Consider the following 19247-nt stretch of genomic DNA (forward strand, 5'->3'; position numbering starts at 1 on the left):
GGGAAGGGATGACTAAGTTTGAGTCCTCCTGTAGCATAGGCCTTCCTTCCCAGAAGGTCCATCTTTTTAGGCTCCTTTGGCTTTGGAGTTGACTCCGTGTTGCCTTGACGGTCCTTCTTGTTAGCAGCTGCTATCATGAAAGACCCAGGCATGGGGTGGGAAAATAGAAACTCCCATTCCTTGGCTGGCACAAAGTATATTCTCTCAGTTCTCTTGACCGTGGGAGGGATGGATGCTAGGTTTTGCCAGAGGGTCTTTATTGGGCCTATAATGGAGTTGTGCAAGGGGAGAGCGACCCTTGCTGGAGCTGCGGCCATCAGAATGTCCAGGAAGCCAACAGACGGTTCCCTAACAACCTCCGCCTGGAGAACCAAATTAGATGCCACCTGCTTAAGTAAGTCCTGGTAGACTCTCAGGTGATCCTGGGGAGGAGAAGACCCTTTAAGCATTAATTCGTCCTCCAGTGAGGACGAGGAGGAGGGATGAACTGTACTAGTGTCCAAGGGAATCTCCTCCTGGCCAGTGTGCACTTGCTGGCCAGTACCAGTACTGGCATCTGCCTCGGTACTGGGATGTGTTGGGGATTGGGTGCTGGGACCGGTACTGGGACCGGGTCCAGCACTGACCCTGGAGCTCGGCTCAGGAGTATCTCGGTGCATCCCCAGCATTGCTTTCATCTCTGACCACGCTGAATAGGAGCATCTCGAGCTGGTACTTTGACCTGGGGGAAACCCCCATGGGTTCCAAAAGGGCCATTGGAATGATGCTGGGACTCATGGACCAGGCGCCTTGAGGCATCATGGCTGCTGGGACTCCCGATGTCAGAGATGGGTGTGGGGAGTGGCGACGGTGCTGGTGCCTTGAGATGTCGGACCCCAAATCTGATCCTGAAGATGAGGGAGAGCTGGATGACTGAGGTGACTATGGTGGTGACGATCCACCCAGCGCCAGGGACCGGTGCCACGGGGATATCTCTGGTGAGGTAATAAACTGAGTCTTTCCCCTAGAGGCCAGTCTTGAGATTGGCCTGAAAGTAGTAGGTTTGGTGCCGCTAGGCGGCGCAGGTGGTGCCGCTTCAGGCGTCTTAGCAGGGCTCGGTACTGGCAGAGTCATCAAGTCTTTAGCAGAAGCATACACCTCCTGGGTTGATGGTACCACAAAGTCATCCATCTAGTGCCGGGCGAGGGGTAGCACCTCACCTCTGGGCATTTATGGCTCTGGTGGTAATGCCGGAGGCTGCCGTGGTGCCAGCGAGGGAGAGCGGCTCTGCATGGGTCTCTCTCTATCCCTATCTGCCCGTTTGTCCGTTCTTGGTGCCAGGGAACTGGTCTTCTCCTGATATCCTATGTGCCTCTTCTTTGGCACCGGTGAGGAGGAGCGGTGCTGTGAGCTCTTAGAGGCGGGTGGTGGGCTCCGGACAGATGTGGACGTATTCGGTGCCAAGTCAGATCTCAACTCCGAGGCAGGCCTCAGTGCTGCCTCCATGAGGAGGACTTTTAGTCTTTCTGTCCGATCCTTTGGCATTCACAGTTTAAAATCACGGCAGATCTCTCAGCGATCTTTCCTGTGCCCCTCACCCAAACACTTAAGACAACTCAAGTGCAGGTCACTGGTTGGCATAGGCTTTGCACAGGAAGACCACTGCCTAAACCACGGTGACTGAGGTATGCCACAGTACCGGGGAGAGACGGACTCACTCTCCAGACACAGAGAGAAGTCCTAGCTACTACTCTAAACTATCTACACTTAACACACTATACTAACTAATAAAACTATTTATAGAATTCTCAATTAGGAACCACTAACACACTTTGCCAAGGCAAAGGTGGGGAAGCTCCAACAGCTGCCACGGGTGATAAGAAGGAACTGAGGAGTAGAGGCTCGGTGGGGCCCCTTATACCAGCACTATGAGCGTGCAACACTTCCAGTGGCTTGAGGGTGTCTTCATTACCAGCCCTTCAGCCGCACTTCCTTTCCTCTGGCTCCCTTTTCCTTTCCCCGGCCTGACCGGAGTGAGCTCTTTTACAGTATCAGAGGGGCCTTAATTAGAGTCAGGTGTTCACATTAGCCTAACGGCCTCACCTGACTCTTTGCAGGCCAATTGGAGTCATGTGTCCATCCTAGCCTGGAGCAGCCCCCGCTCTGATCAGTCAGGGAACAGAAAACTGCTTATCCAGTGGCCAGTATATCTGCCTTCTACTACTCTGCTGTACCCAATTGGCCTGGGTCTATCACAATATATATATATATATATATATATACACACACACACACAATTTTGGGCTGTATTTGTAAAGGCATGAGTGTATCTTTTAAAGAGACATCCATTCTCAATTTAAAGACTTAAAGTGATGGAGAATCAGCCACACCTCTAGGTCAACTGTTCATTGCCACATATTTCTAGTCTGAATTTGTCAAGCTTCATTTTCCGGCCACTGGATCGTCTTACCCCTTTGTCGGCTAGTTATTAAATAAGACCAGACTGCACACCTAGCCATAGTGGACTTTTCCAGCTAGAATTTGTCCCACTTTTTTTGTTGTGATTGATTTCATAATACATATGAAAAATGAATTAATAGATTAAACTATAACTTAGTCTACAGTAAACTATAAACAGTCTGTCTTATTTCACTGGGGCTCCGTTCCCATTATGGTATAAACTGTGTTCCAGCTCAGCTAGCTCACCTCTACACAGTCTTCTTTCTGTCTGTAGCAACCCTGGCTTTCTACCCAATATACGAGGCAAAGATTTTTCTGATTGGAAACTGCAAAGGTTAATGATTATGTGTAATTTATTGAAAGGAATTGCATTTGACAGAATGGACTCTGCACGCTGAGAGGGACTTGTGCAGAGGCACCTGGAGGCTTTTCTTTGGAAAAAAAAACCAAAAAAAAAAACCAAAACCCTACACATGATAGTAATTCAGAAATCACTTTCTAATGAAGATAAGAAGACATACTGGGACACAATTAAAAGTCAATGCAAAGTGGAGTCCCTAATTAATCACAAACATTATCTATTGCAATTATACAAGACAGATATTACAATTAAAGGTATTGATTAAGAATCCAGGGAGAAAATGTTCTTGTCGTCATCTTTCAATGTGAGGGGTGAGAGTAGGGTGTCCCATTTCAGTTACAAATACACTGGTGGGGTGGTTCATATGCAAGTGTGCCACAGGAAGGGAAGTCTAAGACAAAGAATTACAATCCTTTTTAAGGAGATCAGTGCTTCATTTCATGTACCATTTAGGGATTATACAAATTGGGACCAGCAAAAGCATCCTGGATAGCCATATTAAGAACTGTAATCCTTTCTAGCTGAATGCTCTTATATAGGCAAATCTTCCTTTGCCTTCAGTGGAAGTTTGCAGATATAAAAGAGCTGTACAAGTACAACAGGGGCAAACAGTATTTGAATCCATCCATATATGTCTCCCATCAACATACTATCTGATCATCTAACTGTTGGAAGAAGCACTGGCATTAGGGGAGAGTAAAGAGCCATGGATTTATTCCTTTAAAACAAAACAGCAGTGACATTTTAAAGAACTGAATCTTAAGTGAAGGGAAAGCAACATACTGCTTCACCTAGATGAGAAAGGGAAACCCAAGACATGAAAGGCTATTTCAGGTTGGACTACTTTTTCATGTTACAATCTTACTATAAAAAGAGCTTGTGGTTGAAGTTAAAATGATCAAGGAGACAGGGAGGGATGTTATTGTCCATACAGCATGGTGGCTTGGCTGAGGGTCAGTCTGTAAGGGGAGAGGTCTGCCTGAGGGGGCTGCTTCTCTGGTACAATGTGTGAAAACAGGCAGCAAGGACTGCTCTCATTTCTCTCCTATTCCAGTAACAGCCTAAAAGAAGAAGAAAAAAGAAGAATGCATGTGAAAGTCCCCAAATACTAGAAGTTAAACAAGTTTAAGAAAGCAAAGTAACTTTCCGAGAAGGTCCAAGAACAGAACGGCTCTAGCTTTCTTAACCTCATGTTTCTACTTAGAGAAAGATGACTGAAATAGGAAGCCAAACCACAAATTGAGGCCGATGCCTAGAAGCATTATTCCTTGCACCTGACATACAAAAGGCCAAATCTGCACCACTTATTCCTCTCTCTGGCATCTCAGCCAAGATGTAAATGAAGGCAGAAACTGACCATTAGAATATAGCATAAATCTTCCATGGCAAAAGTTATATTCTAGGTTGGTGTAGAGAAAGCTATGCTTACTGCAGACAGTTGTCTTGCTGTGCTTCGGTTGTACTCTGATTACAAACTTCCTATCCTCTGAAGTTGCACTAATTCTTGTTCTGATGTAGCTGAAACCCCAGGATTTTGGTTGAGTTTTTGATTCCAATTATTTTGTCTGGAAAAAAGACAAAATAGCAGATGAAACTAATGTTGGAGGCGAGTGTTAAAGAGCCATCAAAAAAAAAAAAAAAGTTAAGCACCTTGGCAACAGAACTGAATTAGATGGAAATGTAACATTCTGTATCAATTTTAGAAGAACTCCTGATGGTGTTTAATTTCAATGCATAGCCCACTGAAGGATAGTCATTCATCCCCGTTACACATTACCAATATTAGAGCTGCGCAAATAATTCACAATAAATTAACCTATTCAGGAAATGTAGCTCCCTCTCCATTTGCAAGGAAACTAGATTCTTTATGAATTTGTTTGTTATTTGCAATTGTTCAGCTTTTATGAAAAAGACTTTTCTGTGTATGACAACTTTTTGCATTGAAATTTGTGATTCATCATTTACTTAAAACTGTGGCATTGGTTTGCAGGTCACATGGTGTTATTTCTGTTCCCTGACTGGATAATCTAAGGCTATTGCTACACTACAAATTACTTCAGTATAATTTACGTCTCTCAGGGGTGTAAACAACCCACATTCCTGAGCAACGTAAGTTATACCGACCAAAGTGCCGTTGTGGACAGCACTATGTTGGCGGGAGAGCTTCTCCTGCCTCTCAAGGAGGCAGGAGCTATTAAGACGACAGGGGAGCTCTTTCCCATCAGCTTAGAGCACCTTCACCAGAACCCTCAGTGGCACAACTGCATTAGTGCAGCTGCACCGCTGTAGTGTAGACATAGCCTAAGTTTTAGAAAGCAGAGGAGTGCATGAAAAAATTGCTGAGACTTTGATTCTCTCTGGGAGAGTATAGATTGGGAGATGAGCACCTTATCGGTCAGTGGAGAGAGAGTGTGCACGTGAGCGAGCAGGAGATTAAACAGATTTAGGGAATATTGGGACCATTTAAATACTTTTTTGTTTAAATAAAATCTGAGTCCCTTCCTGTTAAGGGAAAGATATAAAACAGAATTACTGGTTGTCTCAGTTTTGCTAATTCTTGTGATTTTATTGAGAGTTTTATAGATTCATAGATTGAGGCCAGAAGGGACCAATATGATCATGTAGTCTGACTTCCTGTAGAACACAGGCCAGAGAATTTCCCTGAATTACAGTAACTCCTTGCTTAACATTGTAGTTATGTTCCTGAAAAATACTACTTTAAGCTAAACGATGTTAAGCGTATCCAATTTTCCCATAAGAATTAATATAAATGGGGGAGGGGGGTTAGGTTCCAGGGAAATTGTTTTTGCCAGACAAAAGACTATATTTTTATATACCTGCGTGTGTGTCTCTGTGTGTGCATATATATATCTATTGTGTCAGAGCTCTGACCTTGTCCCTGTGGGTCCCACGCTTCCAGGTGGTTCATGCTAGCCTCAGAGGCTCACTGCAACCCTCCATGTAGCTCTTCTCTCTCTAGGGCCAGGGCTACAGTCTAATTAGCCCTTTTCGTCATAAGCCAGCAAGGAGAGAACTCCCACAGTCTCTGTTGTCCCTATGGGCTTGTTCCAGAACAGCTTAGCCTCCTGTCCTGAGAGGGGCCTGTCTTCCCCTCCCAGGAGGTGTTTCTGTAGTGGCGGGTTGGGGGGAACCCGGGCCCACCCTCTACTCTGGGTTCCAGCCCAGGGACCCTAATGGCAGCAGCTGTTGGCAGCTGACCTTTCACTGCCAGAGTTGCTACATTTCCCTGGGCCACTTCCCCACAGCTCTCCCACTTCTCTCTTAATGCCTTCTTCACCCTTACCTTAGGGCTCCCTTTCCAGTGGCCTGAGGGTGTCTTCACTACCCACTCCTTCAGACGCACTTCTCTCCTCTGGCTCTCTTCAGCCTGACTGGAGTGAGCCCTTTTATACTATCAGAGGGGCCTTAATTAGAGTCAGGTGTTCACATTAGATTAACAGTCTCACTTGACTCTTTGCAGGTTAATTGGAGTCATGTCCACCTTACCTGGAGCAGCCCCTGCTCTGGTCAGTCAGGGAACAGAAAACTGCTTATCCAGGGGTCATCTGTATATCTGCCTTCTACTACTCTGCTGTACCCAACTGGCCTGTGTGTGTGTGTATATACATACATATACATACATATATATATATACATACATACACACACACACACACACACACTCACACACAGAGACACACACACAGATATATAAAAAATATAGTCTTTTGTCTGGCAAAAAAAATTTCCCTGGAACCTAACTGCCCCTATTTATATGAATTCTTATGGGGAAATTGGAGTCGCTTATCATCATTTAGCTTAAAGTAGTAGTATATATATACACACAGACACACACATATACACAGTATAAGTTTTAAACAAACAATTTAATACTGTACACAGCAATGATAATTGTGAAGCTTGGTTGAGGTGGTGGAGTCAGAGTGTGGAAGAGGGTGGGATATTTCCCAGGGAATGCCTTACTGCTAAATGATGAACTAGCCCTCGGCTGAACCCCTAAGGTTTAACACATTGTTGTTAATGTAGCCTCACTCTACAAGGCACCAGGAATGGAGGGAGGGGAGACGGCATGGCAGAGAGAGACAGAGACACACACCCTTTGTGTGGGAGAGAGAGACGTGCATTGCCCCTTTAAGTACGTTGACCCCACTCTAAGTACACTGCCTTTTAAAGTAGATCAGCAAGTTGAGACAGCAGCTGCTGCCAGCAAGCTCCCTCGGTCCTGAGCCCTGTAGTGTCCCCCACGACACTGTGGAGATGGGTACAGAAGGGGGGGAGGGGGACACCCTGACATTAGCACCACAGCAAGCAGGAGGCTCCCAGGAGCAGCTCCAAGGCAGAGGGCAGGAGCAGCACATGGCAGTGGGGGGAGGGACATCTGAACTGCCCTGCAATTGATAGCTTGCTGGGCGGCTGCTGCACAGGGAACTTAGGGGAGCCATAGGCGCCAACTTCCCCTCTGCCCAGTGGGTGCTCGACCCCCCCCCGACCCGGCCTCTTCCCCCCCTGCGCCATCCCCGTTCCACCCCTTCCCCTAAGTTCCTGCTCCTGCCCCACCTCTTCTCCTCCTCCTCCCCTGAGTGCACCTCGTCCCTGCTTCTCCCCAGCTGCTCTTTCTGCAAGCAGAGGACAAGCAGGCGGCTGCCAAACAATGTTATAAGGGAGCACTGCACAACTTTAAACGAGCATGTTCTCTAATTGATCAGCAATGTAACAACAAAACAACATTAACAGGATGACTTTAAGTGAGGAGTTACTGTAATTCCTGTTTTAACAAAAGCAGATCTTTTAGAAAAACATCCACGCTTGATTTAAAAATTTCCGGTGATGGAGAATTCCCCACAGGCCCTTGGTAAATAGTTTTAATGGTTAATTGCCCTCCCTTGAAAAAGTGCTTCTTATTTCCAGTCTGAATTTGACTTCCACTGAGTGGAATTTGTTATACCTTTGTCAGTTAGATTGAAGAGCTCATTATCAAATGTTTGTTCCAATGTAGGTACTTATAAACTGTGATCAAGTAACCCTTATCCTTTTCTTTAAACTGACTAGATTGACTTCCTTGATATACCGTTATAAGGCATTTTTCCAATCCTGAAATCATTCTCATGGCTCTTCTCTAAATTCTCTCCAGTTTATCAATATCCTTCTCACTCTCTCTTGCACTCAATGACTGTTCCATTGTGGATAAATACTTAAATAGTCATTGGGCCAGAGAGAGAGACTGACTCTGTAGTCCAGTGGTTAAGCCGCTGCTGGGTTAGAAGGCAAACACCTATCTTCCCCCCATTTGTGAATTGCTCTGGGGCTTAAGTAAGAGATAGACATCCAGATTTCTAGAGGAAGGCTACAGCACACATACTGAGATGCAGAAAAACAGATGCCTAGGGAACCTTTACCTTGAAAAATTAGGCACCATATGAATTTAGACCCCTACTGGGTTCGGCAGAAGTCTGGTGGATCGCAGTGGAGCCAAAACTGGGATTTAGGTGTCTAAATTCAAAATTTTATGGCCTAAATCTGGGATTTAGGCAGTTAAATATCTTTGTGACTCTGGGCCTAAGTTTCAAGCCTTTACGGTTATGTAGAAAAGCTTGAAAATGTGAACCCTAACAGCTTAAAAGCTAGAAGACAAATCAAAGAAGCAAAATTTATTTTTTTTAATCTCATGATTTGTTAGGTGCTGACTCAATATTTTTGAACAGCTGAAATTGGCAATATTTCTGTTTAAAAGGCTTCACACCCAATTTTCTCTTGTCACATTCACAACAAGCAATGGTATGTACATGTAAGTGCCTGGTCCTAGCAGAAAACACCAAGGTCAGATCCTTGTCTGTCTTTTATTTAACTATCTCAGTGCCATAGTTCTGCAGACACTGTATTCTATCTCATCTCATGTACAATAGTAAAACATATAACTTGGCATATTTAAAACTGTACTGGAGAATATACTGTAGTTAGCAATCTTTCATGACTCCCCAAGGATAGACTAGATAATCTAATATGGCTTTTCTAGTGCAAATAGCTTTACAGCTACACACACAGGCCCTCACCCTGCCTCAAGCTCCGCTAGTGCAGACCTCTAGGACCATGCAGGATCTCATGGACTTCAAATAATCCCAATACTATATTTTTTTCTAAATTCCCTAAAACATTTGTAAAATACAGATTCTTTCAGCAACATGTAGCATATATAGGTCAACAGAATGTATGATGGTGGATGGGACATGAAGGGTTTATTGGCAGTTTTTGGAAGATTGAAGTTATGAACTGTGTAACTTTATCTCATTTTATTCATGTGTTGAACAAAAGCTAACAGAACACTGTGTACTATGGAAATGCCTCATATCATGGGGTTGGGGGGGGCAGGAATCACAAATTAATTTAAATGCAGGGCTCAGAAACTGCCAGTATGGGCTCTCATGCCATATCTACACTTTGTGATCCCACCATCAGTTTGTCCCACCTCATCAATTCTACTGGCAGACCATGTGCTGATGGTTAGCTGGTGGTTTTCCACCCTCAGCTCCCTACTCAGTGGTGGGGATGTGTGAACATCTCCCAGTGCTGTTGTGCTTCCCAGGCCTGGGAGGGGAGAATATATTAATTGTGATGAGTTCTCCCTGTGGGAATCTGTAATGTATATGGACTCTGCCAAATGTGGGGGTGGTGAAGGGGGCTCTCCATGAATTTTCTGGGTGATGCTGTATGTGAGGACATTGTATTAATTGTGGTAAGTATCTAGATTCTATGGGAATCTATATCAATTATGCATGAGGGTTGTGTTATGGGGATTCTGTGTTAATTGTATGAGGCAACATTAAAGAAGTATGTTTTGTAGGAGGAAACATTAAATGGTTTGAGTTCTGGGGAGTACCAGAATTAGTTGATTTTGGGTGACAGAATCAATTGGTTTGTATTTTCAGTGATGGGTAGAATGTTGGTGGTGTCTGCGGCTTCATTGAGTACTACTGCCATATATGTTTTCCCATCTCACTTTTCTATAAATTCAATAATGGTGACTGTCTTTTCAGAAAAGGAGCCACAGAGAATTTTAAGTTTCATTAATATTATTTTTTAGATCTCTCTGCCTGTAAAGCCACATGCCAGAGTCAAAATGAATCCATGTGTACAGGGACCAGAAGTCACAGAGACCTCTAATAGTAAGCTAAAATAGCTTTTCAATAAATTAAGTATCCCAACTTTGAACTTTGCTAATGTAACTTTTTTTGGGAAAATTCCATACTTGGTGGAAAAGAAAAAACATTTTGCAGGCTCACGTATATATATTTTAATCTTCTCTGCAGATATATATTACATCTCTCTCTTAAAATGTTATGGAATTTAATAGCAAATGATCACCTTTCTGTAGGACTTTTAAATTATCCTACAGGTTTCTATAGCAAGTATATAATTTTCTGTTAAATTCCATAGGATGGTTCAAAGACTATTGTGACACTGGCAGACCAGGTGCCAGCTCAAGCCAAGGCCCCTAGGCTTCATGAATACTAACAAATGCATAGCTGGAAACCAGTCTGACTGACCTGTGTGCTAGCATTGCTAAAATAGATTTAAGTTTGTAAGAATGTGTTTAGATTTGATGAAATGCTTGTAGGATACTGCTTGTATTGATCTCACTTATAGCATCTGTATCCCATGGTGTCATAAATATAAAGGGAAGGGTAACCACCTTTCTGTATACAGTGCTATAAAATCCCTCCTGGCCAGAGGCAAAGTCCTTTTACCTGTAAAGGGTTAAGAAGCTCAGGTAACCTGGCTGGCAACTGACCCAAAATGACCAATGAGGGGACAAGATACTTTCAAATCTGGAGGGGGGGAAAAGGCTTTGGTCTGTCTGTATGATACCTTTGCCGGGAACAGATCAAGGATGCAAGCCCTCCAATTCCTGTAAAGTTAGTAAGTAATCTAGCTAGAAAATGCGTTAGGTTTTCTTTGTTTTGGCTTGTGAAATTCGCTGTGCTGGAGGAAATGTGTATTCCTGTTTTTGTGTCTTTTTGTAATTTAAGGTTTTGCCTAGAGGGATTCTCTCTGTTTTGAATCTGACTGCCTGTAAGATTATCTTCCATTCTGATTTTACAGAGTTGTTCTCTTATCTTTTCTTGTTCTTCTGATAAAGTTCTGTTTTATAAGAATCTGATTGGGTTTTTTGAGTCTTAAAAATCCAAGACTGGTCTGTGTTCATCTTGTTTATTCTCAAGCCTCCCCAGGAAAGGGGGTGTAAGGGCTTGGGGGGATATTTTGGGGAAATAGCAACTCCAAGTGGTCTTTTCCCTGATTGTGGTTAAATCACTTGGTGGTGGCAGCGTTTACCTAATTCTAGGGCAAAGACTTTGTGCCTTGGGGAAGTTTTAACCTAAGCTGGTAGAAATACGCTTAGGGGGTCTTTCATGCGGGTCCCCACATCTGTACCCTAGAGTTCAGAGTGGGGAAGGAACCTTGACACATGGTATAAAGTTATATTGACTGTTTGCATTGTAAACCTCTGTAACTGTGTAACTCATCAAACAGGAAAGAAGCATTAATTAATGCAAAGTGATGGTCCTGCACAGAAGAAGGCCCACTGAAACCAAATGAGCCATTGGAAACATCAAAGGACAAAGACTTGGTTGATTACATCCACCTCCAACCCCCCATGAAGAGGAGATGGGCGCAAACACTTGTCCCATCACTTTGAACTCTGGGAGAAGGAAATAAAAATCCCAGACCTGAAGGAACTGTATCACTATACTGCTTGGAATTTGGAGAGGGCAATATTTCCAAGCATAAGCAAGGGATCCCAAAGCTGCTTAGCGCTAAAGGACATAGAAAGCTTGTATATCTCAGTAGCTTCTATCACCTTTTGGAACCTAAGACTGTAACTCATTTGTGTGTTTGTTTACCTGGCTTAACTTTGTAAATAACTCTCATTTCTTCTTCTTAGTTAATAAATCTTTAGTTATAGGATTGGCTACAAGTATTGTCTTTGGTGTGAGGTTTAAGGTGCGATTGACTTGGGGTAAGTGGCTAGTCCTTTGGGACTGGGAGTAACCTGAATATTGTTGTGATTTTTGGTGTAAAGGACCATCTATCACAAAGGCAAGTTTGCCTGAATGGTAAGACAGATGGGAGTACCCAAGGGGACTGTCTGGGACTCCACGATTAGGAAGCCATAGTGTTTGAGGAGTTCACACTTGTTACTTGGTTGGTGAAAACTAAATATAGAACTCTCAACCAATTTGGGGTTCCCTGCTTCTTGACAGTCTGCCCTTGAGGTTGGCACTCGTGCTTGTGAGCTACTCCAGATAGTTGACAACCCTACAGAGAAAGCTGATTGTTTCCTATTAAATTCTACTAGACTTTTTCATAAGAGATATTAGAAGCATGCCCAAAGTTGATGGATTTGTGACAAGAGAGGAAGAGAAATGGTCAAAGGTGCAAGATAAATTATGGAACCTTGTGACAAATTGTAGAACCAGCTAAAAAAATGTATCACTTGGGTGTCACCATGTTTGTTTTGAAATGACACTTTTTAGGTATAGAAGACAAAATACCCCAAAGAAATTAAAATATTCTGACTAAAAATCCTTTCCTCTCTCCATTGCTCAGATATCTGTAACAACTTACTAGAATGATTCCTTACCTCTTCTGCTTTCTGCACAGCAGGAAGATTAGAACCACAAGAATTACAAAGCCAAGAATTCCAAATATACAGGAAAAGAGAACTGCTTGGTTGTTATCTGCAAAAGGGGAAAGAGAAAACCAGTGGAACTGTGACATTTTCCCTTCATGCAAATCCCTGGCCACCAACACCACCCACTCACTAAACTCAACCACCAAAAGTAGACCATAATATTACAACCCTTGGAAAACTAAGCTATTGTGTGCCACAGGCAGAGAATAGAGGGACTGATGCAAACTAATGCCCAAGGCCCCTGCACGGGCAGGGAATTGCTTAAGTGAGATATACCTATATGATCTTGGCAAGCAACTTGTATTTGAACGTGGTCATGAGTGAGATTTCTAGATGTTTGTTAATCTGGTAAAACCCACTGAACTGTAGGAATTGACAGAAATTCATCATGCTGAATGTCAGAGCAGATGGCTGAAGCCCAATCCAATCCAATTAACATTAGTGGTTAATGTTTAACTACTATGAACCTACAGAGTTATATATAAACTCTCAACCCCCAGAGCTTCAACATACCTTTCAGTTTATCAACAAGAAAAAGAAAGATGACCTCTTCCCAAATAGCATTCTTGCCCTGCACACTGCCCTTACCTTACCTGTGAATTTTTTTTCAGGAGATCAAAACTTTTCAAAGCTAAAATTGATAAATATTTGTAATGGTCTCAAAGGAACCAACAGATATATTGTGGGTTTTGCTGTTCAGTAAAGTTGAAATTGGCTCAAGAGTATATGACAACGAAGTTATTAAAGATTTTGTGCAAAAAAACATGAAAAGTGAGACTTTGAAAATACACATCCATTTTCCTAAGCTTTTGATGGGAGATGGAAAAAAGTGACTGTTCTGCTACTTGCGTATGTTGAAGTATATGATGTTTGCATTGCCATTTATACACATTTAGATGTACAAACATAAGTAAAAAATTTTTTTATTCTGAAATTTGATAATGAAGTTAAAGTCCAAAGAAATCAGATGTGAAAATTTTTGAGTTGCACTTTATTACTTGTTTCTAATCCCAGTAAATATTAACAGCAGTATTACTACAGGGCCTGGGTCGGTCATACCTTTAGCAATGTGTAGGGTTTTGGGGGATATGTGAGGAGCCTTTTCCCCTTTGCACAGTCTGCAAAAAGGACAGGCAGAAATGCAGTCCCTACACTTTCGGCAGTGATACTCAATTAGATCTACCCGCAGGCCGATACTAGAATTTTATGACCAAAGAGGTTGGTTGCGCAGAACGTTGACAAAATAAAAAAAAACACAACAAACCTTCAGCTGCCAATAAATAAAGACCTTGATAGAAACACTAATACTTATGCTGCAATCTTTTAACAAAGTTTATAAAACGACATTATTACCTATGCTTCTGGCAATCTCTAAGGAGAGAGGTGACATCGATGATCTCTGGCAAGCTTTGTGAAGAGTGGTTTGCAAATGGTATGGGCAAGGCACAACCACTGGTGAAGATGCTCATCTGTCAGGTGACTGCTGTGTTGTTTTTTTTATACTGTTCATAGTAGAAAACCCAGATTCACAGAGGTACGCTGATCCGAACATTGTTTCATAGATTCATAGATATTTGTTAAAAGATAGATGGCTAGATTCTGGCTATTCTGAAACTGGCCAGCATATTGAATCCAGAAATCACAAAGTCCCACTTCTCAGAATTTTGCCTTTAATATATCTGAACTCTGAAGCTTTACAATTTCTAACTGAAAAGCACCTTCATCAACTGAATCAAGAATGTTCTTTGCTTCAGAAGCAAGATCCATCACCAGAGACGACACACTCATCACGAACAAATAAAAGCAAATCCTTTGGAATTTTAAAATTCTCAAATCACATTTTAAATTTTCTATCAGGTTGTTTAGGAATTCTTGCATTGTTTCCATCAAAGTTTCATCTGTAGCAACAAAACGCAATGTGGGAAAGTGCACAATCTTTCCTATTAAGTCTGTCTGAAAGATACTTTTTCAAACAGATTCCCGACTCTACTTGCACGGCCTTGGAGCTGCAAGTTGAGGGAATTCAAGTGACCAGTACTATCGTACAGAAAAGCTACCTGTGACATAAAGGAGACATCATTCATAAATTCCAGGAACTTGCAGTCCTTGTTGGTCTTATGGTTTGAAAGAATTTCTATTATTCCTTTACAAAGCGCACAAAACCTTTCTAACACATGCCCCCTACTTAACCAGTGAACATCAATGTGTTGCAACAGATCATTGGATACAGCTGAAAAGTCTTGTAAAAGAGCTTTAAAAAGACGATGCTGTAACCTAAAAATTGAGTTTATGTAGTTCACTAATCTCATCACAATACCCATTTTTTTTTCAAGTCCCCAGACTACTTAGCACACAGGACAATCTGGTGAATGATGCATGTACTTAATGAAGATTGTATCACTACCAAACATGAAGCAAAGCCCTTCACTTCCACTGTCATGGAGGGACCTTCATCTGTAACAAACAATTTAAATTTCTGCACAAATAAACCATTCCCCCCCCAAAAGTCTTTTACCTTTTTTTACCTTTTCAAAAATGATCTCTCCTGTGGTGTAAGTTTCTAACAGTATTAAGCACAAAATTTCTTCCTTGAAAATTTTACCATTATAAAATCTAACACACAGCAATAGCCAGGCAGTGTCATTTAAATTGCTTGATTTGTCCACAGCAAGAGACATGTATTTGGTGTTTTTAAATCAGAAAGCAGTGCTGACAAATAATCCTAGTAAATTACCTCCAATTTTTACACTGCCATGGAATCAGACAAGGGAATTTGCTACAACGTCATCTTTATTTTTATCTCCGGCAAAAAGCTCCTCCAGCATTTCCAATGTGCATTCCTTCACAAACGTGGCATCCAGGAAAGGCTTTGAACATCATCAGATTTTTTTTGGCCCAATCCTCCAATTTGTCTAGGTCACTCTGGACCCTCTCCCTACTCCCCAGCGTATCTACCTCTCACCCCAGCTTAGCCCTGGTCTACACTACGAGTTTAGGTCGAATTTAGCATCGTTAGATCGATTTAACCCTGCACCCATCCACACAACAAAGCCATTTTTGTTGACTTAAAGGGCTCTTAAAATCAATTTCTGTACTCCTCCCCAATGAGGGGATTAGCGCTGAAATCAACATCGCCGGGTCGAATTTGGGGTAGTGTGGACGCAATTTGACGGTATTGGCCTCCAGGAGCTATCCCAGAGTGCTCCATTGTGACTGCTCTGGACAGCACTTTCAACTCAGATGCACTAGCCAGGTACACAGGAAAAGCACTGGGAACTTTTGAATTTCATTTCCTGTTTGGCCAGCATGGCGACCTCATCAGCAGAGGTGACCATTGCAGTCCCTGAATCCCAAAAGAGCTCCAGCATGGACTGAATGGGAGGTACTGGATCTGATCGCTGTATGGGGAGACAAATCCGTGCTATCAGAATTCCGTTCCAAAAGACGAAATGCCAATATATTTGAAAAAAGCTCCAAAGGCATGATGGACAGAGCCTATAACAGGGACCTGCAGCAGTGCTGCATGAAAATTAAGGAGCTCAGGAAAGCCTACCAAAAAACCAAAGAGGCAAATGGCTGCTCCGGGTCAGAGCCCCAGACATGCCGCTTCTATGATGAGCTGCATGCAATTCTAGGGGGTGCCCCTACCACTAACCCACCCGTCCGTGGACACCTGCAAGGGGGGAGTCTCATGCAACAGGGATGAGGATTTTGGGGACGACGAAGATGATGATGATGATGAGAAGGAGGAGGATAGCACACAACAGGCAAGTGGAGAAACCGTTCTCCCTGACAGCCAGGAACTGTTTATCACCCTGAAGCCAATACCTTTCCAACCCTCCCAAGACGGGCTCCCGGACCATGAAGCTGGAGAAGTCACCTCTGGTGAGTGTACCTTTGTAAATATAATACATGGTTTAAAAGTAAGCGTGTTTAATGATTAATTTGCCCTGAAGACTTGGGATGCATTCGCGGCCAGTACAGCTACTGGAAAAGTCTGTTAACATGTCTGGGGATGGAGCAGAAATCTTCCAAGGACATTATTAAGGGGACATTCAGAGGTAGCCATTCCTGCTGGGCTGTTTGCCTGTGGCTGAAAAGAAATCATCCCCGCTTTTAGCCACGTGGTGTGGGGGGGGCCCGTTCACGCTGAGCTATTCGCGTTTGGCTCACAGGGATCTTCCCCAATACTAGTCACGTGGTGGGAGAAGGGGCGAAGCGATCATCCCAGAGAATTGGGGGGGGGAGGGGGTTAGTTGTGTTTGTGCTGCACGTCAACCCAAAAACTGCAGCCCCTCCTTTTAAATGGCCAACCCAACGGGTGCTTGTATGGGAAAGGAGGGCGCTGCTGTTTGAAACCATTCCCACGTTATGAAGGTTGAAGAAGCCGAAAGACTGTGGCTTACCATGGCTGCCTGCAAGCTGAATTCTGTTGCCCGGCCCTGCATGTGTGATCTCACACACCAAACTGGCAGGCCCTCAATATAAGAGGCAAAATGCGACTTTGTAGCGAAAGCACATGTGCTGTGTAATGTTAACAGCTTGGTTCACCGTGAAAGAGTCTACCCATTGTTCTCTAAAATGTGTCTTTTTAAATACTACTCTCCCTTTTTTTCCTCCCATAGCAGCAAATGTTTCAACACTCCCCATCATCTCCGTCCCAGAGGCTAGCGCAGATGAAAAGGTGAAATAAACCACACTCGTGATGAAATGTTCTCTGAGCTCATGCAGTCGTCCCGCACTGAAAGAGCTCAGCAGAATGCATGGAAGCAAACATTGGTAGAGCCCAGGAAAGCAGAAAATGAACGCAAGGACTGGAGGGACGAGCAAGATGAGAGGTTGCGGAAGCAAGAGGAGAGGTGGCGGCAGCATGATGAGAGGAGGCAGGATGCAATGCTGAGGCTACTGGGGGATCAAACTGATATGCTCCGGCATCTGGTGGAGCTGCAGGAAAGGCAGCAGAAGCACAGACCACTGATGCAGCCCCTGTGTAACCGCCTGCCCTCCTCCCCAAGTTCCATAGGCTCCTCACCCAGATGCCCAACAACATGGGGGCAGGGAGCCACTCCGGGCACCCAACCACTCCACCCCAGAGGACTGCCCAAGCAACAGAAGGCTGGCATTTAATAAGTTTTGAAGTGCAGCATGGCCTTGTCCTTCCCTCCTCCCCTTATCCACCACCCCACCTGGTGCTTCCCTCCTCCCCCACCCGTCCCGAGCTACCTTGGCAGTTATCCCCCTACTTGTGTGATGAATTAATAAAGAATGCATGATTCTGAAACAACAATGACTTTATTGCCTCTGCAAGCGGTGATCGAAGGGGGGAGGGCAGTTGGCTTACAGGGAAGTAGAGTGAACCCAGGAGGCGGGTTTTCATCAAGGAGAAACAAACAGAACTGTCACACTGTAGCCTGGCCAGTCATGAAACTGGTTTTCAAAGCTTCTCTGATGTGCAGCACGCCCTGCTGTGCTCTTCTAATCGCCCTGGTGTCTGGCTGCATGTAATCAGTGGCCAGGCGATTTGCCTCAACCTCCCACCCCACCATAAATGTCTCCCCCTTACTCTCACAGATATTGTGGAGCACACAGCAAGCAACAACAACAATGGGAATATTGGTTTCGCTGAGGTCTAACCGAGTCAGTAAACTGCGCCAGTGCGCTTTTAAATGTCCAAATGCACATTCTACCACCATTCTGCACTTGCTCAGCCTATAGTTGAACAGCTCCTTACTACTGTCCAAGGTGCCTGTGTATGGCTTCATGAGCCATGGCATTAAGGAGAAGGCTAGGTCCTCAAGGATAACTATAGGCATTTCAACATCCCCAACAGTTATTTTCTGGTCTGGGAAGTAAGTCCCTTTCTGCAGCTTTTGAAATAGACCAGAGTTCCTGAAGATGTGAGCGTCATGTACCTTTCCTGGCCATCCCACGTTGATGTTGGTGGAACGTCCCTTGTGATCCACCAGTGCTTGCAGTACCATTGAAAAGTACCCCTTGCAGTTTACGTACTTGCTGCCAAGGTGGTCCGGTCCCAAGATAAGGATATGTGTTCCATCTATCGCCCCACCAGAGTTAGGGAATCCCATTGCAGCAAAGTCATCCACTATGACCTGCACATTTCCCAGAGTCACTACCCTTGATAGCAGCAGCTCAGTGATTGCTTTGGCTACTTGGATCACAGCAGCCCCCACAGTAGATTTGCCCACTCCAAATTGATTCCTGACTGACCGGTAGCTATCTGGTGTTGCAAGCTTCCGAAGGCTATCACCACTCACTTGTGAACTGTGAGGACTGCTCTCATCTTGGTATTCTTGTGCTTCAGAGCAGGGGAAAGCAAGTCACAAAGTTCCATGAAAGTGCCCTTATGCATGCGAAAGTTTCGCAGCAACTGGGAATCATCCCAGACCTGCAACACTATGTGGTCCCACCAGTCTGTGTTTGTTTCCTGGGCCCAGAATTGGAGTTCCATGGCATGAGCCTGCCCCACTGCCACCAGGATGTCCAAATTGCCGGGGTCCGTACTTTGAGAGAAGTCTGTGTCCATGTCCTCATCACTCTCGTCACCGCGCTGCCATTGCCTCCTCGCCTGCTTTTGCAGGTTCTGGTTCTGCACATACTGCAGGATAATGCAGGAGGTGTTTACAATGCTCATAACTGCCACGGTGATCTGAGCGGGCTCCATGCTTGCCGTGGTACGGCATCTGCAGGAGAGCAGAGTTGCAGTGGAAGCAGTGGTTG

At 44.0% G+C, this 19247-nt stretch overlaps 1 protein-coding gene across 11 annotated transcripts in view; it reads right to left on the reverse strand.

Moving 5' to 3' along the window:
• KREMEN1 (kringle containing transmembrane protein 1) overlaps positions 1 to 19247 on the reverse strand; it is a 155384-nt gene that overhangs the window by 66753 nt on the left and 69384 nt on the right. Inside the window, exons 15-17 of one of the 11 annotated variants that reach the window (XM_027820766.3) lie at positions 12459 to 12555; positions 4230 to 4365; positions 2919 to 3861 (exon numbers count right to left, since the gene is read on the reverse strand). The exons of 7 other annotated variants lie outside the window; for them this stretch is intronic. In XM_027820766.3, the coding sequence (XP_027676567.1) occupies positions 4269 to 4365; positions 12459 to 12555 (194 nt within the window). In that variant the 3' untranslated portion in view covers positions 2919 to 3861; positions 4230 to 4268. Of the gene's footprint in view, positions 1 to 2918; positions 3862 to 4229; positions 4366 to 12458; positions 12556 to 13862; positions 14408 to 19247 lie in introns of those variants that run through there. 3 more of the 11 variants (XM_027820767.3, XR_006285953.1, XR_006285954.1) reach the window with 3 other exon arrangements.

Source organism: Chelonia mydas, chromosome 15, assembly GCF_015237465.2.
Source record: "Chelonia mydas isolate rCheMyd1 chromosome 15, rCheMyd1.pri.v2, whole genome shotgun sequence".
In the NCBI taxonomy this organism is placed as follows: Eukaryota; Metazoa; Chordata; order Testudines; family Cheloniidae; genus Chelonia; species Chelonia mydas.